The sequence below is a fragment of the Microtus oregoni genome, unplaced genomic scaffold (assembly GCF_018167655.1).
Source record: "Microtus oregoni isolate MIOR12 unplaced genomic scaffold, Mior012 000082F_ref0000272, whole genome shotgun sequence".
NCBI lineage: Eukaryota > Metazoa > Chordata > Mammalia > Rodentia > Cricetidae > Microtus > Microtus oregoni.
The window spans coordinates 2,649,839-2,675,671 of NW_024544542.1; the positions used below are offsets into that span (position 1 = coordinate 2,649,839).

Consider the following 25,833-nt stretch of genomic DNA (forward strand, 5'->3'; position numbering starts at 1 on the left):
TTTGAGAATTTGAAGATTATAGGTATTAGCTCTTCTTAGAAGTTCTGGTAGAATTCTGCACTAAAACCATCCAGCCCTGGACTATTTGTTGTTGCTGTTGGGAGGCTTTTGATGACAGCTTTATTTCTTGCAGTTTATAGGTCTATTTAAATTTTTCACCTAGTCTTGATTTAATTTTAGGATATGGTATCTATCCAGAATATTGTCCATTTCTTTTCCAATTTTGTGGAGTGCAGGATTTTGTAGAGAATCATTAGTCAATGATTCTCTGGATTGCCTCATTGTTGTTGTTACATTACCCTTTTCATTTCTGACTTTGTTAATTTGGATATTTTCTCTGTCTTTTGATTGTTTGGATAAAGGTTAGTCTATCTTGTTGATTTTCTCAAAGAACCAGCTCTTTGTTTCATTGATTCTTTGTAATTTTTTTGTTTCTATTTTATTAATTTCAGCCCTCAATTTGATTATTTCCTGTCTTCTATTTTTCCTGTGTGAGTCTGCTTCTTTTGTTCTGGAGCTTTCAGGTATGTGTTAAGTCACTAGTGTGAGCTTTCTCCATTTTATTTATGTGGGCACTTAATGCTGTGAACTTCCTTCTTAGCAATGCTTTCAGAGTGTCCTATGAATTCTAGGAAGTCTTTAATTTCTTTCTTTATTTTTTCCTTTATCCAAGGGTGGTTCAAAAATTCAATTTCCATGAGCTTGTATGCTTTCTACGAGTAGTGTTGCGGTTAAATTCTAACTCTAAACCGTGGTGATCTAATAAGAAGGGTGTTACTGCATTTTTTTTTTATCTGTAGAGGTTTACTTTGATACCAAGTATGTGGTCAATTTTAGGGAAGGTTCCATGAGGTGCTGAGAAGAAGGTATATTCTTTTGTGTTTGGGTGGGATGTTCTGTAGGTGCCTGTTAAGTCCATTTGATTAATGACATCTGTTAGTTCTCTTATTTCTTTGTTAAATTTCTGTCTTGTTGACCTGTCCATTGGGAAGATTGTGGTATTGAAGTCTCCTACTATTAGTGTGAGAAGTTTGATGTACGATTTAAGCTTTAGTAATGTTTCTTTTACATATGTGGGTGCTCTTATATTAGGGGCATAGACATTCAGGATTGAGACTTCATCTTCATAGATTGTTCCTGTTATGAGTATAAAGTGTCCTCCATCTCTTCTGACTGATTTTAGTTTGAAGTGTACCAGATTTCCTTAATGTTTTGTGTTAAGAATTTGTTAGATTTATTTAATGTTTTTTTGACTGGTGAGTCTATTACCCCTATAGTATCTGCAACACCTGAGATTCTCTCTTCCATCTCTTTTATTCTGCCAGTTATGCTTGCCTCTGTAGTTCCTGTTTGTTTACCCAGATTTTCCATATCCAGAATTCCCTCAGATTGTGTTTTCTTTATTGCCTCTACTTCAGTCTTCAAGTCTTGAGCTGTTTTAACTGTTTGTTTCACCTGTTTGGTTGGGTTTTTTTTTTATTGGTTTTCTTGTATTTCTTTGAGAGATTTATTGATTTTTTCCCTTCTTTGCCTTTTCCTCCATTTCTTTGAGTTTTTCATTTCCTCTTTAAAGATCTTCACCATCTTCATAAAGTTACATTTAAAATCATTTTCTTCTACTTCTAGGTTAGGATGATCAAGTCTTCCTTTGTATAACCACTGGGTTCTGGTGATACCATGTTGCTTTTTAGGTTGTTTGATGAATTTTGCATTGGTACCTACCCATCTCTTCCTACTATTGGTGCTGGCAGTGTCTTTGCCTCTTGGTCCAATCCTTGCAGTGGCTGTCTGTGTCTTTGGGAACTGTTCTTAGTCTGCTCTGTCACTGTCTGTGTCTCCGTGAGCCACTGAGGTCTCTCTTACCCTGTTCTCTTGGTCTGCTCTCCTGGTTCGCTCTCTTGGTCCACTCTGTGCAGTCACAGCTTGCATTTTAGAGTTTCTCTCTTGGTGCTCTCTCTTGGTCTTCTCTGTGTAGTTGCAGCTTGTGTTTCAGCGTTCCTCTGAGGTTGCAGGGGGAGTTGGAGAGTTTGTGGTGGAGCTGGACTTGTAGCTTTCAGGGTCTGATGGATGGGGTCGGGGTGTTGGAGCAACCTACCTGCAGGAAACTCACCTGCTTTCTGGCTATAGAAGCCAAGGCAGGTCGGGGAGGGTCCAGGGTTTTGCCCCGTATGGAGGGCCTAGAGAGTGTGGTGTCCTGCTGGGTGGTTGTTTACTCACCTCTTGGTCCTCTCTGTTTTGTAGTAAGCTGTGTTTCAGAGTTCCACCAAGGTTTCAGAAGGATAGGTGAGTTTTCTGATGACAAGAATTACATGGCTTCAAAGACCTCAGTTTCCTCATCATTGAAAGTACACAATAGTAGCTAGTATATTTCAGGTTTGGAATGTCCTGTCAAGGTCCCTTTGGTAAAGGCTTGGTCTCCAGAATGGCATATATGGGGTGGTAGGGTTATCAAAAGTTAGGATATAGTAGATCTTTGTGTCATTTGAAGTAGCACCCTCCAAGGGGACTGTGGATTCTGGTGTCTCTATTTGCTTCCTGACCATAAAGTGTATGCTTTGGTCAAACCCAAGTTCCTCCCATAAAGTTCCTACTTGTCCTTTCCCAAGAGCCCGGGGTGCATTGATAATTGACTAGAGCTCTGAGATCATGAGCAGAACTGGCCCTCTCCTCCTCACAATTAACCATCTCAAGCTTTTGTTAAGACAGAAGGCTGACAAGTCATAGCTATGTTGCTAAAAAGCTATGAAGATAAGTTTGTACACACATATAGAACACACACACAGATACACACACACACACACACACACACACACACAAGAACATCCATCTGCAATATACCATGCCAGTGGACCTCCAGCTTCCTACTCTACACCAGTGGTTCTCAACCTGTGGGGGTTGAATGACCCTTTCATTGGGATCACATATCAGATATCCTGTTTATCAGATATTTAAATTACAATTCATAGCAGTAGCAAATTTACAGTTATGAAGTAGTGATGAAAATTTTATGGTTGGGGTCACCACAGCATGAGGTTGTAGTTGAGGAAGGTTGAGAACCACTGCTCTACACAGTTCCAATGCACACAAGTTTTAGTGAACTTCCAGCCACTCAATTAAGCCAGGATTTTGTGTATAAAACACATGCAAAGGAGTAGGATACAGTACATCCTCAAAAATTATACCTAATAAATATTAAAACAACAAAGCATTTTATAAATGCTGCAGCTCTCTGCCATCGCCCCGCTCCTGCCTTTGAGTCTTCTCAGTGATGGTGCAATAAGAGTTTGAGTAAGCTGGACTTGGTGTTAATTCAGACTTTTAATATATTAAATCTGTGCTCATTTCCTCCTGGTTCTTTCCTTAGCAGCTGCATGACTCATGCTGTGTAATTACAAGAGGACCTCTGCAGAGCTCATAACTTTGAGGCATGTTTCGTTTCATAGCCCACTATGGGATAACAAGCAAACTGACACCTCTTCACCCCAAGTCTCAGCTCCAGCACTCTGCAGCCTCTAACATAGGCTCACGAACCACATAATTCCAAGACAGACTCTTGCCAAGAGTGCATGGTAAGGCTGACTCCTGAAAGGAGGGCAAGAGAGAACTGTAGGGTCCTAAGAATCTAGAAGTCATTAGAAGGCCAGACCAATAAGATCAAGTCCCTTAGATCCACCAGGTTGTCTGAATTAGCATTCCAAGTCAACTAGCTATGGGCAAAGCTTTTGAGTGGGGAAGCTGCCAGCTTTGTGTTTGGAAAATTTAAGTATTTGTCTCAATTTTCTGATATGAAAAACAAGCAAAACCAGGTAAGAGTTGCCATTTTAAATATTTAATTATGAAGGTAAAATAAGATGAGCACACACAATAGGCATGTTCCTATTTAATCGCTCTCTCCATAGCTCCAGTGAGATTTTCTTATCACTCCTTTGTGATACCCTATAGCCTGATCATCAGAGGATTCTCTTGTCTCATTTGTCTTTTGTGTCCTTTTGAAGAATAGTAGCAGTCCCCCTAGGAAGCATCCAGCCTCTAGGTTATTGTGAGGGGCCCTGTGGCCCAGTTGTTATTATTATTATTATTATTAGTAGTAGTAGTAGTAGTAGTAGTAGTAGTAGTAGTAGTGTGTAAAAAGAATGAAGGCCCAGAAAGCCCTTAGGCAATGTAGCTAGTAACATTCTTATAGCCTTGGGTCTGGGAAAGTGAACACCCTAGGTGTTCTCCCTCAGGAAGACTAGTCTGAACAGCAGAGGCTGAAAGTATAATCAAAAGCAAAAGAAACTTGCAGGACTGTTGATTCCTCCTCTGGTAATAGGGTTTGCACGTTTTATATAGATAGCTATTTCAAATGATAATATGTCTTTCTTCTATAATTTTTTTCTTCTGTACGTGCATATGCACATGTCTACAGGTTCCTGTGTGTGTGTGTGTGTGTGTGTGTTTGTGTGTGTGTGTGTGTGTAGAGGCAGTGTGTGTGTATTTGTATATATGGAGGCCATGTGTGTGCACGTGTGTATATGGAGGCCTAGGTTGTTGTTTTCATGAGCCTTATCTTGTGAGACAGCATCTCTCACAAGCTTGGGGCTTGCCAAGCAGGCTAGCCTGGCTGGCCATCAAGTTGCAAGATCTACCTGTCTCCTCCTCCACATCACTGGAATTACAAGCATGCACCACCATACCTAACATTTTACCTGGCACCCAGGGACTGAACTCGGGTCCTCATTCTTACATTCAGTCTTTACTCATTGAGCTATTATGTCCCTAGTATTTCCTTCATAGGCAAATATTGCACTTTCATTTCCTGACCACCCAAACCCGAATAATCACACAAAAACTTAACTTATTGCAATACAGTTTGACCAATGGCTTAGACGTACTTCTAGTTAGCTCTTACATCTTAAACTAAACCATTTCTATTAATCCAGGCATCACCACAAGGCTGTGGGCTACTGGTAAGGTTCCAGCATCTATCTTGTTCAACAGCTATATAGCATCTCCTTGACTCAGCCTAATCTTTCTCTGTATTTCTCTTCAGTTTTCCTGCCTGGCTTTATTCTGCTAAGCCATTGGACATAACAGCCAATAAAAGCATCACATATGCAGAAGGACCTCCTACATCACTCTTCTTTCAATACAGCTGTGTTTACTTACTCTGGTGGTCTCAGGCTTCTTGTCTACTTTATCATCTCTCACACACTGCCTATTTCTTGCTCCTTTGCAGCCACACATTTTTTTCATACAATGTTAACTAATCTGAATGAAGAGGCTTACATTCACAATAAACACTGCTTTATTCCCTCAGGAATTGACAACTTAAAAAGAAACTTTGAAAAATGAATGGATTTTAGGGAAAAAAAAAAAAACCCTAATCCATCCAGATTACAGTCAGTGATTTAAAAGTACACTTCTTGTCCTTTATTGATTGTTCTGAAGGTGAAAGACAAACCTAACCTGGGATTTGTTTCAGTCTTAAGCTCTGTTCATCATTGTCCACCATCATATCGTTCCAACACACATGTTCACACACACACACACACACACACACACACACACACACACAATTAGCTCCAAAAATTAGTTCAAAATTTTAAAAGAAAGCTCAAAAGTGATACTGTGGCTTGGAATATAAAATATTTTTCTTCATGTTGCAGGGACATTTTCAATTTTCTTCTCTTTAAATATTCAATTAATTATGAAACCATATTAAATCATATCATGTAAGCTTAAGCACCTACTTTAACTTTCAATTATAAATTTCATCATTCACATATACATGTTTTATAAAGTTACTGCATTGCTTATCGCCCTTCATGTCTTCTGCTCTGGAGCCATGCTTTGTTGTTTCTGTGTTGACCAGTGTGGTGGTTTTATTGTCAACTTGACACAATCTAGAATCGCCTAGAGACTCAGTGAGGGATTGGTGGTCTCTGTCAGGTTGGCTTGGGTAAATGATCTCAATTCTCAGTGCTGTCTAGGTAGGGGAAGGGTTGGAATATGAACCTGTATGTTTGCTTCTCTTTATTGCGTCTGTAGACCTGAAGATATAACTGGGCTTAGCTGGGAAGTGGGGAAATCATAGACCTTTAAGAACCTGTGTGATTTCTCTTTGCAAACTTCTATATCTATTTTGAATCTGGAGAGTAGCCTGAAGGTAAGGTGACTCTTCTCTCAGATATAGGACAAGGCAGAAAGACCTAGAGAGTGTCCTCCAGTGCTGGTTTGTGTCCACGTGGAATAATTGAGACCATTACCTAGGAAACAATGCAAAACTGCTTCCTTTTTCTTTTGAATACTGTCTTTTGAAGAATTTCTTTTTTGAAAAATAGAGAAATTGTTCTAATCAAGTGGAGGATCTAATCATACTGTGCAAGCATCACACCTGATTGTTTTTCTTTCAACATTCAAAGCGTTTATTCTGGAAAGTAATATTAAAAGAAATCCATTGTTTTCTGGAGGACAGGGATGTATGAGTCAAGGACTGTCTAGATCTTTCTTTGTTTTTGTTTTGTGGGTTTTTTTTTTTTGTAAGTTTAGGATTGTAAGATATAACCTATATGAAACTGAATCCTGCTCTTTTCTGGTATATAATTTAAATGTTTTAACTCAAATAATATCAAGGCCTTTAAAAATTAATTATAATATGCAAATCATAGTGACTGCTTTGCTCTTTATCTTGATAAGGTAAACTCTATCTTATATTAGTAACTGCTGCTAAAACTTATTTCTAAATATCCTGTTAATAAAGTCTGTGTTTGACAACTTGTGACACACAGGGTAGAGAGGACTTCCTGAAGAAGCTCACACGAGCTGAAATGACTACTGGGATGGAGATTCAGGTAATACTAATTTGGCTTCTGCATTTCCTTCTTCCTTTAATTTGCATTTTACTTAGCATTTTAAATTTGCCTGTAATGAGGCATCTTTTGTCACTGCTTGGTTTGCAAGCCAGCACTTTTCTCTCCTTAGCTGATGACAGTTGGCCTCTGTGTACAACTAGACTGTCTGATCATGCATAAAGAAACTGACCTCCCATGCACATATCTCATTTTGTGGCTTAATGGGAATTTCTGCCAGTCTAGTGAAAGGGCATTGGCTCTTATTCCTGACTGTCTAACTCTTTAGTTTGCTTTCTGATGATGTTACGTTTTCTTTACTTTTAGTGTCTCTCACCGGAATTTCTTTATTTAACCCCGATTAAAAAAAAAATGTGCTATGATATTTCTATATAAAAGCTTTGAAATGGAAGCATGATCACTAGCCAAACCAAGTTCCGTTTTTCAATCTTGCTTATCCCTGATATATTCCAGAATGCTTCCCCTTAGAAATACATATATAAGAGTTGTAATTATCATGATTGGAAAATTAAAATCGCAAGTCAAAGAAATCCATATTCATGTGATGGGTGATTTTTTTAGCATCCTTAATCGAACTCTATAAAGCAAAGACAAATTTGGAAGTGTCTTCTATGCTTTATTATAGGTATTTTGTCTTTTGGAGGTATCTTTTCTGTCGATATTTACTCAATATTTCCATAGTTAGACAAGTCATTTTGCCTAACAATTTCTCGTGCCTGCCTTGCTCCCTGGTCGCTTTTGTCTTACATTTCAAGAATTAGATACATCCTAGTGTGTGTCATCAGCATGCTCTTGGTCTTTGTTGTCTATTTGATTTTTCTCTCACGTTTGTTCAACAGCTGCATGCTGTTTAAAATAGCGCGTTCTCACCCCTTACTTTTCCGTGAGGGACTGCAGTCTTTGATTTTAGTAACAACAACACTAAATTTGTCTTAATAAATACATGTGTCATTAACACCGAATGAATGATTTGCAATCTTGGCTGGCAGAAAAGATTATTTTCCATTGAAGAAATGCAGTTCTTGGAGATGCAGGAGTATATAAGAAGAAAAGCCCTCTATAGTACGGCACTGACAGAAGTCGAGCTGCCACTGCGCCAGATAGAAGCAGATGTTGTACGAATCAGAATTCTCCACCGTCAACACTCGGCAGTAAGCATTCACAATAATTCAGGACATAGACAGTAATTCACAACTAATAGCTAATTTTCAGGGATATTTAGGTTGCTAAGTAATGTATGTGAAAATATTATATAGAAATTTATGGTTTCTTATTGGGAAATCACACGCCCTCCAAGTTGCTCTTTCATGCCATTGATTCACTGAAGAACTCTACAACCCTCGAGTCTGCCTTACTTAGGGCAACCCATCCTGAACTGAGTGACCAGGGACTTGCCTGGTGAGACTGCCCAGCAAGAGCACTCAGTTCGGTCTCCACTGCTTCTGAATGGGATGCTAAGCGTTATGTTGACTCAAATATAAAATATGAGGCACCTTGACATTTTCTAGGTAAGTTTTTGGTGAAAGTTAAGACAGCTAGTGTGAAAAATAAAGCTAATGTGAGTAAAATATTTTCAAAACTACACATTCCTGTCAGTAACTGATATTACTGGCCCTTCCTCCCCAAAAAAAAATCATGGACAAATATATGTGCATCCTGTCATTTATCTTTCAGAGAAGTGGAGGGCGTGTCAGTAGAGATACATTCTTGTCTTTCCCTGTATGGAGGACACACATATACTTGGGGCGATTTGCCAACATTGTAGGGCTTTTCTAAAATACTTTTTGCAAATGATGGTCTGACTTTGGTTATTAATAATTTTCAAAAGGCTTAGGTTTCTAAACTGTGAGTTACAAGGAATTACTGCTAAAAATTTATTTTTTGACTTTCAAAGTCTTGCATTATAAACCACAGAAAACTGGAGCCTAACCAGGTTGAGCAAGTGGAGATTTCTAAATGGGATCCTTACATACACATAACAGTACTAAACCTAGACGGATAACTGGTTTTAATAATGACTCCTTCTAACATTAATGAGTGGGGATTTATTAATTATATTAAGCTTCTCAATGTCATTTTCTGAGTATAATAATGACTTCTACCAACAATTGATGACATTTGTTTCCCCTTAATATTCTAATAGTCTAGCTTTATATGTTCTTGTTGTTCACCAATCAATTCTTATTTTGTGTTTTAAAAACTAATAAATTTTAAGAATTAGCATTTAGCACAAATTCTGGGGAAGTATAAGCTTTTGTACATTTTTATTTGATAATGGTTTCTCATAATTTGTGTTTAGAGCTTCAATTTTAGCTGAAACATTTTAAATATTATAATGAAATATTTTAATTTCTATGGATGTTCATCATGTTTGCTTATTTATTTGAAACAGATTAGACCTTCCATGACTCAGCTAATGTAAACAATGTATTGGGATGAGAGGTGCCACAGTTAAGAACTCACTGGCTGTATACCTTTCCTTTCATACATTAAAATAAACATTGTGATTATTAAGATAACCACTACGTACTATTTATCTGAATCAGGGCAATTGGATCACAAATATTATATAACATAAAATCTGAATGTCCTCTAGATGCTTAATGAGATACGGGGGAGGAAAGAACTTGTAAGACGGAAAGTAGAGGCAACAAAGAAAAAGCTACGAAGAAAGAGCAAGAAAAGTCGTAAGGAACTCACACAAACTGAGGTGATAAATTAAATTTTCAACTTATAATTTCTTATGCCAATGAGAACTCATTAGGCAAATATAATTGTAAAGTGATGTCTTGCGTTAGAATTGCTCTCACTAAATGGTCTCTGCACACACACCACACACATACATGCACACACACGTGCGCACACACACGTGCACACACACACACACACTGCAGCTATATATCCTGTCTTTCCCACTGCTCTAGTCTATAAGGCACATAGCCTTTAGCAGGAAAATAACCCAGAGCAACCCAAAATTCATGCTGGGTTTACGCAGGAATTTGCTACTCTCCTGGCTCTCCCACTGATCTCTACGTGGAACTTCTAGGAAGTAATGAGGCAAAAGAAAGATGAATGGAGGAAGGAAAGCAAGGCCCATGAGAAGGAGAAGAATATTGGTACCCTCCCATAATTCTACTCCGGAGAGGGTCTCTGTTGTTGGGGTGTTGGTTAGAGGAACACCTGAGGGCTCCACCCCTGTGACTGGGACCAATGCCTTTTAAATGCATCCCAGGGGCCAAGCTCACTCCTTTCCCTATGTGAGGACACAGCAAGAAGATAGCATCTTTTCAAAAGAATGAGCCCTGAGCAGGCACCTGTTGTAGGAGGAGTGAAGGCCTGCTTTTTGTCTGGGCCACCCGGCTAGCTTACACCCAAAATAACAACCCAGAAACTGTATTCATTTAAACACTGTCTGGCCCATTAGTTCTAACCTCTTATTGGCTAACTCTCACATCTTTATTTAACCTACTTCTAATAATCTGTGTAGCACCATGAGATTGTGCCTTACCAGAAAAGATTCTAACCAACGTCAGTCTCAGGTAGGAGCTTCATGGCCTCTCTCTCACACACACTCTTCTTCACAGCATTCTGTTCTGTCTACTCCACCTGCTTAAGTGCTGCCCCATCAAAAGGCTAAGGCAGTTTCTTTATTCAACCAATGCAAGCAGCACATAGACAGAAGAACCTCCTACAGGCACCAAACCTGCTTGCCTTCTATTTCTGAACTTCTCAGTCCATTGAATGTTTATACACCACCAATTTCACTCATTTTATTACCCTGACATGGGTGACCTTAACAGGAAAAGAGGAAAAAGGAGGGGAGCCAGAGAGAGGAAGGAAGGGAGACAGAAAGGAAGGGAAGAGAGGGGAAGGGCGAAAGAAGGTTTCGGCTCGAAATCTAGTAATCCAATTTTCTTTAATTCATAAAATCATCATTTATCAAAAATATGTTTATTGAATAGAAAGTTTAGTAAGACATATCCTTAATCATTGATAAAAATATTATAATAATGACATATAATTTGACAATATAGGTTATTATTTTTAAAAGATTTAGATTTATTTAAAATATATAATTGAAAATGTTTCATTTACTAGGAAATTGTTGGTTTTAGAAAGAATCTTCATTTAGATAGCTAAAGCCATTTTTTTTTCCATTCCTCTTGTTTTGGTCATACAAAGACTTAAGTTTATTCAGCTTTGGCCAGTAATATGGTAATAATCCACACTGTATTGCCAGCATAAACATCTTAACCCTGTTTTATTCAGTAGTGATAAAAAGGCTTCTTAATTTTACAACCCTTTATTAGAGGTCAACTCACCTAAGAGACACCTCAGCATAGATTTATTTTCCCGGAATCACCCCAGGAAGTTGTGCTAACAAAATGTGGTTTTGTGTTGTTTGAAAGATGAGAGAGCATCTGTGCTTAGCTGACATTCCACACACACCCCTCAAGGGTCATCCTGTGCGGGTGAGAACCAGAGTTATGCGAGTGTGTCTTGAGACAGAAAGTTTATGTATTTTAGGACATGTGGCAGGCTGGCGTCAACGTAGGTGGGAGCTCAAAGAGCAAAGATGTGATTCTAAGCTTAGGATGGTGATGTTAGAACATGTGCTTACACCATGGTCTACCATGCTAAGAAATCGTTACTCTTTTCTTGTCTGTACAGCCAGCCCTGTCGCCATGACGTTTACATTGTCCCCTATGTCACTGCTCTTCTACTGCCTATGTAGCTTGTGTAGCCATGTCTCTAAATTCCAAAGTGTTAAAAAGAAATCTTTGAAACATTTTTTTTTTTTTTTAGGGAAAACGTTCACTGATTCATCAAGAAATAGAGCAAACTAAACATAAAACAATTGTTTTCAATGCAAAAAGCAAAGAACTGAATAAAGAGATAAAAACAATGAAACTGGAAAAAGTAAATTATGAAGATAGACTTGAAATGCTGAAGTAAGTTTTGCAAAATAAGAATCATATTTACTCTATGATTAATAAAATCGGATTTTTATATTTAAAATACGTTCTTAAGATGGTTCATATTTTCAGAATTTTATCTGAAGTATGTGATAAAATACAATTTTTAACCATTTTTTATTTATTTGTGTATAATTACAAATTGCTTTCCTTCTTTATTTCTCCCCTGGGTTTATTTTTTGGTGGTATTTCTCTTTTTCCACATATGTGAATTTTTCTCTGTTATTAATATCATTCATTAATTCAACACATTGTTAGTATTTGTGAGCCATGTTTAATATTTTATGGCTTCCTCCTAACCTTGCAAGTTACAGTTTTGAGGGAAGAATTTAGAAACAAACATTCTATAGACTCTATCAACTTTTCACTTCTCCCTTCTTCAGTGGCCTCTTCATGAGCACACTTCACCTACCAGGGGTGCTGTCCCTGAAAAGGGTCCTTGGCTCCTAAGACGGTGTTCTCAGGCCCACAGGGTGTCCATGTGTCCTCATGCGGAAATTGTACTCTCATCCTGTGTTCATGTTGATTCTGTTTCCTCTTTTGTTAAATATCATAAAATAGGTTTGCATAATGATTGGAGGGTAACTGACAGATCACATTAGGATGGTGGCTTGATAGCCAACAAAATATTAGCACATTAAGCACATGGCAGTTAATTTGATTAAAAAATCAAAAGTGGACCTGCCCTACTATAGGAGAGCCTCTGCCCTCCACACCAAAGCCTGCACTCCTGTCCATATACGTCACACTCCACACACTCATGCGCATACATGCATAAAAATACAAGCAAAGAACAGCTACGTGTAGCCAGAAACAAGATACTCTCTAGTGGACTTAAGTCAGTTCACCTTAGAGGGCTATATGATCATGATATGTAGTGGTATATTATTTGTATTTTGATAAACAAACCTTACCTGCAGACCAGAGGCAAAGATAAAGCCACTAGAGGTCAGGCAACAATGACACACATCTTTAATTCCAGAATTTGGGAGACAGAGTCAGATGGACCTCTGTGAGTTCAAAGCATATACATATATACATATACATATATATATGATTTAATATATAAACCTAACCCTAATACCGAGCTGGATAACAAGGCTTCTATATATAAACATATAAAACATATTTATATGTAATATATATAATTATATATATTATATGGTCAAAGTATATATAATATAGTTAATAATATATAATATATAGTCAAATTATATATATAATTATACATAATTATAGTTTATAGTTTTGATTATTATATTATAACTGTAACTATATATAAGTATAACTATATACCTAAACTATATATATTATAACTATAGTTAATATCATTATAACTATAATTATTGCTTGATAACTGTTTTGTCTATGTAATTTTACTATTTTAAAGTTAAAACCTTCCTTTGTAATTAGACAGAAAGGGGGAGATGATGTGGGATGCCCTTCTGTATATGTGTTGCTTTTACTGGTTGATGAATAAAGCTGTTTTGGCCAATGGCTTAGCAGAGTATCCAGCTGGGAAATCTGAACAGAGACAAAGAGAGAGTGTAGACAGAGTTGAGAAAAGGACAGCCAGCCGCTGAGGAAACAAGACATGTAGAAAATGAAGTGACTCCACACTCACATGGCAATACATAGAGAAATAGAAATGGGTTAATTTAAGATGTAAGAGATAACTAGAAATATGCCTGAGCCATCGGCCAAACAGTCTTGTAATTAATATAGTTTCTGTGTAATTACTCCGGTCTGGGCAGCCTGGAAACAAAAGTGCAGTGTCTGTTTACAATGGTCATATAGCTATTATCTGCAAAAGACTAATTTATCTTTGTCATATCATATATAAAAGCAAGAAAAAGACAGGTGGTGGTGGTGGCATACACCTTTAATCCCAGCTCTGAGGAGACAGAGGCAGGTGGGTCTCTGTGGGTTAGGGCCCAGCCTGGTCTACAAAGTGAGTTACAATCAGAATTGTTACACAGAGAGACCTGTCTCAAAGAAAAAGAAAGAAAGACAGAGAGGGAGACGGGGAATAGAAAGAAAATTAAATAGGTCTAAAAAGTATAAACTTAGAATTATACAAATTGCACTAGATTTATAAAGACCTAAGATGGGCCACAAATCCTCCTCAACCTTTTTGGGTGTCGTGCACTGCTATGACAGAATACCTGACTAAAATCCAGGGACCTGCTCTGTAGTGTTGCTTCTGCGTTCTGATCACAGCTCACACTGGCAATAGCTTCTTAAGCGTGTTTATTGTTGACGCTATTGTCTTACTGACTTCCTGACGCTTTTTAGAGACTAGTATTTTTCTTCTGTAAGCCCCGAGATCACATGTGAAACTCCTTCCCCACAGCGAAGAGTTCTTCAAGCTGAGATTTGACAGGGAACACGCACAGGGTGTGTATGACCATCTCATGAAGGAGAAGCAGCACTGTGAAGAGAGGATCTTCGAGGAGGAGAGGCGATTCCAAAAGCTTTTGGACATGAGAAAGAGCACCCTGCCCGATATACGGGTGAGTCCTACATGAACATGAGAGGAAACACGGCGATAGCCAAACATGCTGCGCACTCTTCATTTGGGGCTGGTGTGATAGCGCTACTTAGATTTTAAAAGTCATTGTGTTCATGCAATAAGCCTGTGGCTTTTATATTTCTTTCTGGAGTAGTCCTTGTGTGTTCACGCGGGGCATCGTACTTTCTGTGCATTCTCTGTGGACTCTGACTTTACTGTTCCTCGCTTTACTGAAGTAAGAATGTAGGTTGTGTTCTTCCAGTGGAGAGATAGGATGCTGCTGCTGCTTTATTTCCATGCAAAAATAGTATTACAAGTCACTTTTATTGGTTAAGTGAAAACACTTTACGTTCTTTTCTTTAAGAATGTGTCTAACCCTTTGAAATCATACGCCAAAATATGTCTTGCACCTGAATTTTATTAATCAAACTATATGAAGCTAAATATATTATTAATTTTTATATAGAGTCTAACTAAACACATTCATTATACTATCCTCTTTTACAATTTACAATGGTTTTTGTTATACATCATTGCAATAAGCTAGTAAGAGTTTAAAAATGTGTTGAAATTTCAATTTTTTCATTGTACAACGCAAAGTTCTCCTGAAAACAAAATAATATCTATTTTTTGCCCAAATAGATATCTACAATATTTTATAATAACTTTTATCAGCTTATTTAATCCTACTATTTTATACTTATATATTCTATTATGATATATATACTTATTTCAATTTCCTTTTGTTCTTTCATAAGGCAAAGAAAGCTTTATTAATTTTTTTTAAAAATTGGCTCAAATGTACCTCACAGGAGCATTCATAGTGGTTCTGAATCATTCATTATTAAGTAATGATTAAATTAATAATAGTTTTATAAATAGTGGTGGTAAGTAACAGTCTTTTACTTGAATGTGGCTTGGCTACTGAAAAGTTTCCTTTTTTCCTTCCTTAAAAATGAAAATGTTTGGCGCCATCTAGTGGCGATAAACGATGCCTCCTCCCCAGTCGAGGAATCGATTCTGAGAACTCCGGTGTTTAAGTCTCAGGCCTGTGACCATGAGGACTCAAAAGCTGAGACTAAAAAGCAGCTCTCACTACATGACTTTGTCATTTGCTTACTCGAGCACTGTCCTTCGCCCCCTTGTTACTGAAACTGTAGCATCACTTCTCTGAGTTCAATCCCATTTCACAGTTCTGGTGCTGAGCACACGTTGGAATGCCAGCAATCCCTCCTTGACCGGCACTTCAGCACTTCAGTGGAACAATAATCAGTGAAATGCCAAAAAACAGTCACCAGGAGAGAGATGAAGAAAACCATGCCTGACCTAACCAGCCCCTAGCTTACAGAGATTTGCCGTTCTTTCCACCAAAAATCCAGTCCGTGCCTTTCTACCCACAAATCTCCAGCCCTACAGCCCCCTTAGAAGCATGGTATGGGTCCAGCGTTTTGCTCAGCGGTGGTCTCCATCTTAACCCCTTTGATTGACTCACAGGAACTTGTTTGTGGTCAGTTGAGCTCTTTTTGGATGAAGGCAGCTATGCAGCTATTTTTCTTTCCTTTGTCTCAAAAACTCAGAGCTCAGGGAGGAAGTCCGTGAACACTTGGGTCATGAACGGATGGGTAGATATTTACAGCCATGCATGGATGTTTGAGGCCCTCTGCTTTGGTATTTAGTTTGCTGGCCGTATGCAGGCGTGACAGTAGCAAGAAGCAAGAGTTCTTTTAGACTGCACCGATCTGATAGTCCAGACGTGGCCCGAGAACACTCCTGCTGTTTTCTGGTACCAGTCTCTCATCCTCCTGCTCCTCCTCTGTTCCCACTCCTGACCCTTTCTGTCCTCCATCATATCTGAAATGTTTGCCACCCTCTCGATCCCCTCAAGTGAAATAGTTATGTCTTCTATTGTTTCTGACCTGAAGGATTCTTTGATTTACCTCAATAATGCTCATTAGGAACCTGACTATATGAAGTTGACTCTTAATCTGTTTCTTGGATAGATTTATCCAAATGGCTTGCCATCTGTGACCCAAAGCATAGAGTTCAGCTGTGTGATAAGAACATTTAAGGTTCACGGGTTACTAAGTCTCCACATTAAGGATGATCTTTGTGTGTGAATGAGATTAGGTTTCTGGCAGTGAACAGTGTGGAAATGCAATATGCTTCCTTTCCTCCCAGTGGCCATGATGACATTCCTCTTTAGAAACTGTAAGTTCATAAATGCCTCTACAAGGCACTGCATGATAGGAAATGTCTCATGAAAGCTAAACTTGGTGTTATTGATCTAGACTGCCCCCTTTGGGCAGAAGAATTAATCACAATTATAGATCACCTGTAGATGTTGTCTAAAAAATAAAGACAATATCTTCTATAGCATTGATCGATGATGTAAAACACAAAGTTAAAAATGTGAGCAACTATTAACAGGGCTTGACATTACATTCTACTCTGTGTTCTCTTGGCAGCCCAGACTTTCTCCATGGCAAAGCTTCTCTCTGGGGGTTTTGTTTTTATTGTTGTTTTTTATTCATTTGTTGTTTCCTGTATTCAATTGGTGTAAAAGTTCCTTCTCTTTGTGTGTTGCTTTCATTGGTTAATGAACAAAGAAACTGCCTTGGCCTAGTTGATGGGGTGGAACTTAGGTAGGTGGAGAAAGCAGAACTGAATGCTGGGGAAAAGAAGGGCAGAGTCGGATCTGGGATCCTCTGCCAGAGATGAATGCCGGTTAGAATATCTGGCAAACCACTGCCATGTGACAATACACAGATTAATGGAGATGGGTTAAACTAATATGTAAGAGTTAGCCAATAAGAAGATAGAGCTAATGGCTAAGCAGTGATTTAATTAATACAGTTTCTGTGTGGTTATTTTGGGTGTAAGCTTGCCAGGAAGCCGGAATGAACAAGCAACCCGCTCCTTGCAACATTCAATCTCTGCTCTTTGTCCTTTATGTGATGAGGGGATGGCAATGAACTACACTGGAAGAACAGTTCCAGACTGAGTACATACACAGATGGTATCTCAGTGCTTTCCTTGCTAACTTTGCTTACTATTTCTCTGTGTAGGGAGGTATCTCTTCCCCCCATTATTACCAGAGTCCAACATTTTCCTAGTCAGTTATTCCTTGACCATTTCACACGGAGAATACTTGTCTTCTAACAAAATGGTAACCCTTCCCCAACCTCATTCAACAGCCAGGTGTCTAAATAACAAAAGTCAGATAACTTTAACCTAGGCTCTAACTTCAAAGCTTGTTAAAGTGTGTGAGTTAGTTCTCTTATTGAGCACTCACCATTTATTATTTACCAACAACCATTTCATAAGTAGTACTCTGTTTACAACACTCCATGTAGTGTAATGGAATTCTAGGTACTAAGAACTTTGCACCAGCAGGAAGATGGACTATGGACAGTAGACATAAGTACTGAGACAAAACTCAAGTCACAAATGGTGACCTTCATACAGTGTCCAGAAACATTGACGATTAATAGCAGGAAGAAAATAACCACATCATTTATGGTCTCAGTAATGGAAATTGATGAATAATAAACTGGTGGAAAAGAGGAATCAACCAATGAATTTCCCTGACATGGGAAGTTTTTCTTAGTGATAACATTCCTGACAGAGAAACCATTTTAATACAACATGAAAGTTCTTAGCATGAGGAACGTGTTTCACATAATGAAGGCTTTCTGTACCAGTGTTGCCAATATGGTTATCAGTGAGCCATAGAACGTATGAACTTGGCACATCAGAAGTCTGTGGCTGACTGGGAAAAGCACATTTTATTTGACAGCAGGTAACAAGAAGTGCTAATATTGCATCAAGAAATGGAGTTTTTACCCATACCTAATGCTGAACTGGTCACAAACACTTAGAAATCAGGAGAAGGGTACTACATGGAATAGTGGGTTCTTAAATATAAATTCAAAAGATTATGAATATTTGATTTACTAAAGAAAAGGAGCTTTTCTTTCTTTTCTCATCTCTCTGCTAGGTCCCAGAATTACTGCTAATACAATGTTAAACTGCATACATGAAATCAGAAGAGAATTTTATTTATGCAGAGAACCGGCCACCACCTTTAGCTTTTATTTACGCAGAGAACTGGCCACCATCTTTAGCTTTTATCTATGTAGAGAACCTGCTACCACCTTTATCCTTTATCACTCCCAGCAGCTTAGAGGCGTCTCTTACAGTCTTTGGCTGTTATTCTTTGTGAGTTTTCTATGCATATTTTTCTACATAATTGTAGCATTTTATGAACACAGTTTACATGTTGTATTTTTACAGTTGCTTTGCATTCTCTAGTACATTGCCATTTTCAGTGCCTTACCCACTGCAGACTATCAGTAAAACCCAGAACTTCTTAAATTTTGTGAGCAGTTATCAGTTATTCATGATGACAGGCTGCATGATGGCATTTTCATATATGTACATCATGCATTTAGATAGTATCCACACCTCTTTAGCCCCGTAAAAGGCAAATACAATGGTCTACATCTATCACTCCAGAGTTGGGGCAGATCCCTGGAACTCGATGGGCAGGTAGCCCAGCTACATTGATAATTTCTAGGCTCTGCTACAGAACCTGTCTCAAAGAGTAGGGTGTGGAGAACAGTTGAAGACAACACCCGACCTTGACCTCTGGCCTCCATACATACATACACCCACACGTACGCCAAAGGAACACAAACCCCACACACAAATACACAGAGACCTGATCTTTATGCTGCTGTGGCAAGAGGAATAGCTCTGTGTTTTCCATGACAGAAGAGGAATTGACTTTGACAGATTATATGCGTGCGTTGGAGGGGAATGCAGGATGTTAGATAATGTGGGACCAGGAAAGACTTCTGTAGTGACACCAAGAACTTCTAATGACTGAGGACCAGATTTCTGTTGTTGTTCCAATAGACAGAACATAAATGACTCTGCTGCTGAGGCTGAGAAGCATTGTCCAGATGTTAATATGAGGATTGTAACGCTGATAACCTGATACCTCATGGCATAGTTATCTAGAAATAGGGTCTGTGCATTAAAGAAAATGTGTGAACTGGCATAATATAATATAATAAACGTGGAGGAGCTACTTGGTGCTCAGCAACAAATTGAAGCTAGGAGTCTAGAACTCAGGGAGCAAGAGTTTGGGTGTAGTTTCCCCTCTAGGAAACTTTGGGGGGAAGATGCTGCATGAGAGGCTTCATGAATTCAGCACTATCAGAAAAAATTAGACCAAAGTAGATATATCAAGTCAGGCCAGCACGAAATGGGAAGGAATGTGAACAGAAGCAACAGACCCCAAGACTGGACTCAGCAGGTGAGGTGGAGTCACTCCAGGAGACAGTGAAGTAAAAAGGGTGACCATGGGTATGAATGGCTAATGACTTGTGGAATTGAAGTTAACGTGATTTGAGTAAGTCCATAAACTCTGAGATTAAAATGTTGGCGAGGCCATCCGGTTTGATATTGAGGTAAAATGGGTTGGTGGTGTGATGAGGTGTACGAAGAGAGAGAAGGCCCAGTCCTTGAGCCGGACTCTTTCCTAGGCATGTCAAAATGACCAGAATTCCATTAAAAATACTGCATCTGGCTGACTGGCTGTGTAGTCTGTTCTCTAATTACTTTAAAACTCAAAGGAAGGAATAGCTTCTGACATGTGTAAGGAATTGTGGGTTGGAAGCACTAATGAAGAACCAGGGTGCTACTAAAACCAGCCAGACGTTCTAGACTATAGGAGCTATGAGAAGAAAATCTTCATTCCATCCCTGATTTAGCTAATTCCAACAACATTCTCTAACAAGGATGAAGCATAGAAATGTGTCTAAGCTGCTTTGCCAGAGAATGACACACTCAAGTCCACTCTGGAAAGGTGGAGACTTGGAAAATTGTCCAGTTTAATTAGTAAGTAAACATTGAGTTTTTATTAGTCGGTATACAATTATTTTACTCCCTTTATTGAAAATTGATTCTTTTCTCATACACTATATCCTGACTAAAGTATTGCCTCTCTCTTTTTCCTCCCAGTTCCTCCCCACATCTCTTCCCATCAGGATCCATTCCCCTCTCTGCCTCTCATTAGAAAAGCACAGGTTTCTAAGATATAACAACAAAACACATCAAAGTAAAATAAGATAAAACAAAAACCACCAGATGGAAGTTGGACAAGGCAGACCAACAGAATGAAAAGAACCCCAAAAGAAGGCTGAGAATTAGAGACTCACTAGTTCGCACACTCAGGAGTCCCATGAAGGGTTCTAAACTGAAAGCCATACTATATACACAGAGAAACTGGTGCAGACCTATGTGGGCCCTGTGCTTCTTGCTGTTCCAGTCTCTGTGTTCAAATGAGCTTTGCTCAGTTGATTTAGAAACACTTATTCTCCTGTGTCCTCCATCCTCTCTGGCTCTTAAACTCTTTCTGCCTCATCTTCCACTGGGCTCCATGAGGGACTTGTTGAAGACATCCTGTTTAAAATTGTGTGTTCTGTGTTCCAATGTTGTTTGTCTCTCTGTCTCTCTCTGTGTCTGTTCCTCCCCCTTTGCCTCTCTCTTACCAGTGTTTGATATGTCTCTATGTCTGGCTGAAGGTCTCTGTATTTGTTCCCATCTTCTGCAGGAGGAGACTTCTCTGATGCTGGCTGAATAAGGCACTGATCTATGAGTATAACAGAATATCATTAAGAGTCATTTTATCACTACTTTTTTAAAGACCAGTAGTATTTGGTTTTACTCTAGAACTCTGGGCAATCTAGTCTCTGGTTCTTCATCACCCAGGCAATGTCAAGAATGTGCTCCATCTCATGAAGCATAATTCTTAATAAAGATCATTGGTATAAATGACAAGTCCTCCATTCTGGGAGGTAAGGCCAACATCACTGGAAGACTCTGAAGCATCATTTTCATACGCTGTTTCTAAACAGTAAATCAAAAGGGGGAAGGGCATGCACATGCATGTTCAAGTGACTGGAGGCCTGCCCAGTGATAGATCACTTGCCAGCATGTCTGAGGCCATGACTTTTATCTTCAGTGCATGCATACACATGGGGGGGCGGATAATAAAACTTTCCCTTTCTCAAAAATGTTTAAAAGAAAGGGCTTTCAAGTCTTGCCAGAGGGCCATCTAAACTATATCACTAATTACTCATTGTAGCATGTTTGTGTGTGTGTGCATGTGTGAATATGGTGTAATCAGTGCATAGCTCACTATTTTTCTTTCTTGGTTAATATAATTAGGAGCACCTCCCATTAGCCCATTATACTGACCACTCACCTTTACGTGGCATCTTGACCTTCGGGAAGATCACCTCAGCTTGCTTTAAGAAGTAGTGCTGCAGAAGCGAGACATCAGTAGAGTTGCAGCGTCCATAAACACAGATCTAACCAAAGTGATGGTTCAAAAAGGGACCCATTTTCAGTTACTAGAGCTTTCAAGTACCAGAGGCTTCCCACTGAAGTCACATCACTGAGATTTTCCTGCTAGAATTAGGAGTTTTTTAAAAACCTGGCCCTGACGCTCTGACAAAACATCCCACAGTGTTTTGTTCACTGTGTGTGTGTGCGGGGGGCGGGGGGGGGGTGAGATTGTCAACATTACCCAAATCATTCTTCCACTGTCTGATTTATTTGCTTGCAGAAAACACATATACCTGACCTCCTGAGGGAACTGCATATCTCAAATTTGGGTGCCATGATAATCATAACAGTTTGAGAGGAAATGAAATAGGCTATAAAGAGAAAGGAAATGAAATATATAAACTGTTGTATGGTGTCAAGTTCATTTTCAGTACGATATAAAATAATGAAAATGCTTTTCGATAACCTTTGTTGATTTTTATAATGTGAAACACTTTTTATGAAAAAGACAATGAATGTGCTAGACAAAAAAGTGAAAAAAAATATTTCCAGCTTTGACTCCAATTTCTGCATTCTTGCCCATGAGTTTGTATCAGAGTTGAATTCTGAGACAGAACAATTTATAGACAAAAGATTCTTTCCTACCCTATCTTTAAAAAAATTAGACAATTTTTTTTTTAAATCTCAAGTATAAGGGTCTTGTCCTTCATGAGCCAATTCAGTATGGTAGGCAGCAAATACATTTCTCTAATTTTATAGTTTTATTTTGAGAATTTAAACTGAGTGACATTGAACATAGCTTTCCCATCACCACTTGGTTTCTCAGATACAAATATGGGATTGTAATGGTCCCCTCTCTCCTCCTCCAACATACAAACATCCCAAAAGCCTTTGGCAAACTGTTAAGAACTAGGGTATCATTACTGTGGATCATAGGTACCCAAATGGTCTTCTCCTTCACTAAGGGGAATTAAAGCCTTATAGAACTGAATGTACATTAGTAACTGGTCTTCTGAAGTTCAAAGGTAAACAGAATATAGTCGGCATATCTATCCCCATGCCACCCATTTACTGGAAAATTAAGGTTCTGTTCACAAAGAACTTTCTCGGGCACTAGGAATGATATCAACTCTCAATTTCATTTGGTTTCTGTCTCAAGACTACAACCATCACCTATCAAATAGGAGGGTACAGACAGGAAAAACAGGGCCTAATAAAGTAGAACCTTAAATGCTCCTCTAAAAAAAAATATGAACTTGTAAACCAGACCTCTGATATCCTGCTCTATGGTCACCATACTTGGGACAAGCAGAAATTAAATGATTCATCCAAAGGACACAGTGTCTATGAGACAAGACTGCCACACTGCAGGCATCAGCTGCTAATAAGTTCAGGGATCCCCACAACCACTCTCAAGCTTGAGAGTTTGCTAAACAACTCAAAGAATTCAGAACATTGCCTTTCTAACTATTGTCTCATCGCAGAGAAAAGATAAATTTAAAATTAAGCAAGGAAAGCCAAATGGTCCAGAGTCCAGGAGAAATCTGAATGTGAAGCTGCACGCCCCCTCTTCTGGTCATTGAAGGTGTTATTGCCTCTCTGACCTGAAATGCACAATACACACAGAGGAGCACATCTAAGGAAGCTGCTTTGTCTAGAATTTAACTGGATCTTAACTGAACATTGTTTGCTTGGCTGTCCTTTAGTCTACAGTCAATTGTGAATGTTCCAAAACATGTTTGAAGTACCACAGTGTGGGCCAAAGTCTCCATCATCAGTCACAATGATGGACCATGCAATGCCCCCATATAAGTAATCTTATTTTAGGGACTCACAGATTCTTCCCAGTAAAAGAGAGCAGAGGTCAAACCTCTTTTCAGATAGGCTATTTCTTTGCTATATATTGAATTACCAAAGGAGCCAAGCTATGCTTGACATTATAGTACACAAATCCTTGCCCAGATCTAATGTCTCATTACGGTAAAGAGACACCTTACATTTCCTCTAGAGGAATGAGAAATATAGTAGAAGTCCAGGTTTCAAAGACTGTAAGGACAGTACAAAACAAATTTGATTCTTTTTAAGAAGACACAGATTGGGTGGATAAGGAGGGAATGGCTCTAGGAGGAACTGGGGGAAGGGGTGGATGTGATCAAAGCATACTGTGCAAAATTCTCTAAGGACCACTAAAAAATACACATCGCACAATGTGTTCCCATTAGGTTCTCAGCCACCCCCCTCCCCCCCCCCTTTTTTTTGAGACGGGCAGTAGCAAGACAGAGGAATACAAAACTGAGAGAGGCATGGCAGTCAGGAATGCAGTGCAACTGAGGCTCAGACTTGCTTCTTCATGAACTCTTGGTGCCACAGGAGCTGTGGTCCCTGGGTAACCATGGTCCCTTCTAAGAGAAATGTCCTCTAGAACCAGGTTCTACTACACCAAGAAAGTTGGAGGCCAAATTTATGATTAGGAGACAGACTGAAACTGTGTCCAAATGTCACAGGTCTGATGTCATCCCATTTTGTTTACTCTGATAATCCAGGGAAATCTCCCTGGTTTGGGAACATTTGATTAATGCCCCCCACCCAGTTCCATTTGTAACATCCTTTTCAGTAGATTAGTTAGTGCTGAGTAACTAAGAGGATGATACTTTGGAGGTAGAATCATCTTAAAATTTATGATAAATATTGGCTCAGAGCCATATGTAGACCACTGATTTACAGGTTTTTCCATGCCACTGGGGATATTGCATTTCAAAGCCTTACTCTGGGGTTAATGTATGGATATCTCCTTATAGCCAAGAAAGGATAAGCCCCAGCTACAGAGCCAGTCTGGGATTCTGATTTCCCTGACTTCAACTGCCTTCTTTCCCAGAACGTTTAATGTTTTAACTTATTTGGTTGTGGGCAATCTTTGCATCCTGGCTTTAGCAGACCACCAAACTGATGGGTTTATTAATCTACTCAAATAAGCACATTGAATTCTGTGCCACTGAGGCAATTCAGACCCGACTTCCCCCCATATCACTGGCACAGGAATTGCACACAGTAAGCATTGACTGACCAAGCCTTTGGAAAGCATTAGTTTGAAACTGGCCTTTCTTGGTCCTTTTATGTGATGCTTTGTATTTTCCCTGTGAATGAGCATAACCAGTAACCACTTCGGACTTTTGTGCTCTTCAAGTGTCTAAGTGGCAGTGGAAGGATCCCTCCATCATACCTAGGAGTTTGGGCTGTGCTCATGGCAGTCTATCTTCTTTGGACCAATATGATCCTCCGGTAATATTCCAGCAGAAACCTGGGACCATTGAAACAAACACTTCTGTTGTTGTCAACCTTACTTCAGTCATGACCCCTGCTGATCACCTATAGGGGCCTTGAAGAATACCACTCTAAGACAATCCTAATCATCAAACAAGGACCCTGCTCACCCTCCAAATGACTCTTTCTCAGGTCAAGGGGAGCAAGTCCCTGGTGGCTCAGCAGAAAGTCTACGTTGGGTGAAGTCAGTTCTTACATAAGGCCTGTGATGGGTGGGACTGGGTGCTGAGCTAAGATTAATATATAACAAGGAGAAATATTTCTGCAATTCTCCTTGTGTTATTACCACATTGAGCCCGTAAAATATTCCTCCTGGTTTTGTTATTGCTATTGCATTGACATTAGGGTGGGGTTCCTACCTTTGACTTTCTGAATATCGAATAGATTGAGATAGTAAAATGAACTTGATGGAGTAGAACACCAGAGACAGTAGTGTGGTAGCTACAGTAGTAGCCATGGCATAAGCAGCAACGTGGTTGCTGAAGCATTCTATAGAAGACTTAGAGACAGAGGTAGAGGCAGTATGAACAGCAGAGGATAAGCAAGGATGCAGGAGTGTGGGCTCTGGTCACTGAAAAGTGTACAGGGCCTGTCAAAGTTTGGCATCTGAGGGTCTTGACATCCAAGATTGTACAACTAGTTGGCACTGACTGCTTTTCACCACTGCTGATGCTAGCTGCTACCAAAAACTAAAGATTTCCTTAGCTGCCAAGACCACTGACAAGCCATTAAATAAATTCTAGAGCAGTAAGCCTCCAACCTAAGACTCTGGAGCTCTAGGAAACTAACTTCTAAAGCAGGGAAAACCCCGTTTCTA

The 25,833-nt window shown here is 39.1% G+C and overlaps 1 protein-coding gene across 1 annotated transcript in view; it reads left to right on the forward strand.

Annotated features, from left to right (window-relative positions):
• LOC121441843 (coiled-coil domain-containing protein 178-like) overlaps positions 1-25,833 on the forward strand; it is a 309,575-nt gene that overhangs the window by 91,696 nt on the left and 192,046 nt on the right. The window contains exons 11-15 of the mRNA XM_041643164.1: positions 6,771-6,833; positions 7,841-8,002; positions 9,448-9,561; positions 11,658-11,803; positions 14,181-14,340. Coding sequence (XP_041499098.1) covers positions 6,771-6,833; positions 7,841-8,002; positions 9,448-9,561; positions 11,658-11,803; positions 14,181-14,340 — 645 coding nt within the window. The remainder of the gene's footprint in view (positions 1-6,770; positions 6,834-7,840; positions 8,003-9,447; positions 9,562-11,657; positions 11,804-14,180; positions 14,341-25,833) is intronic.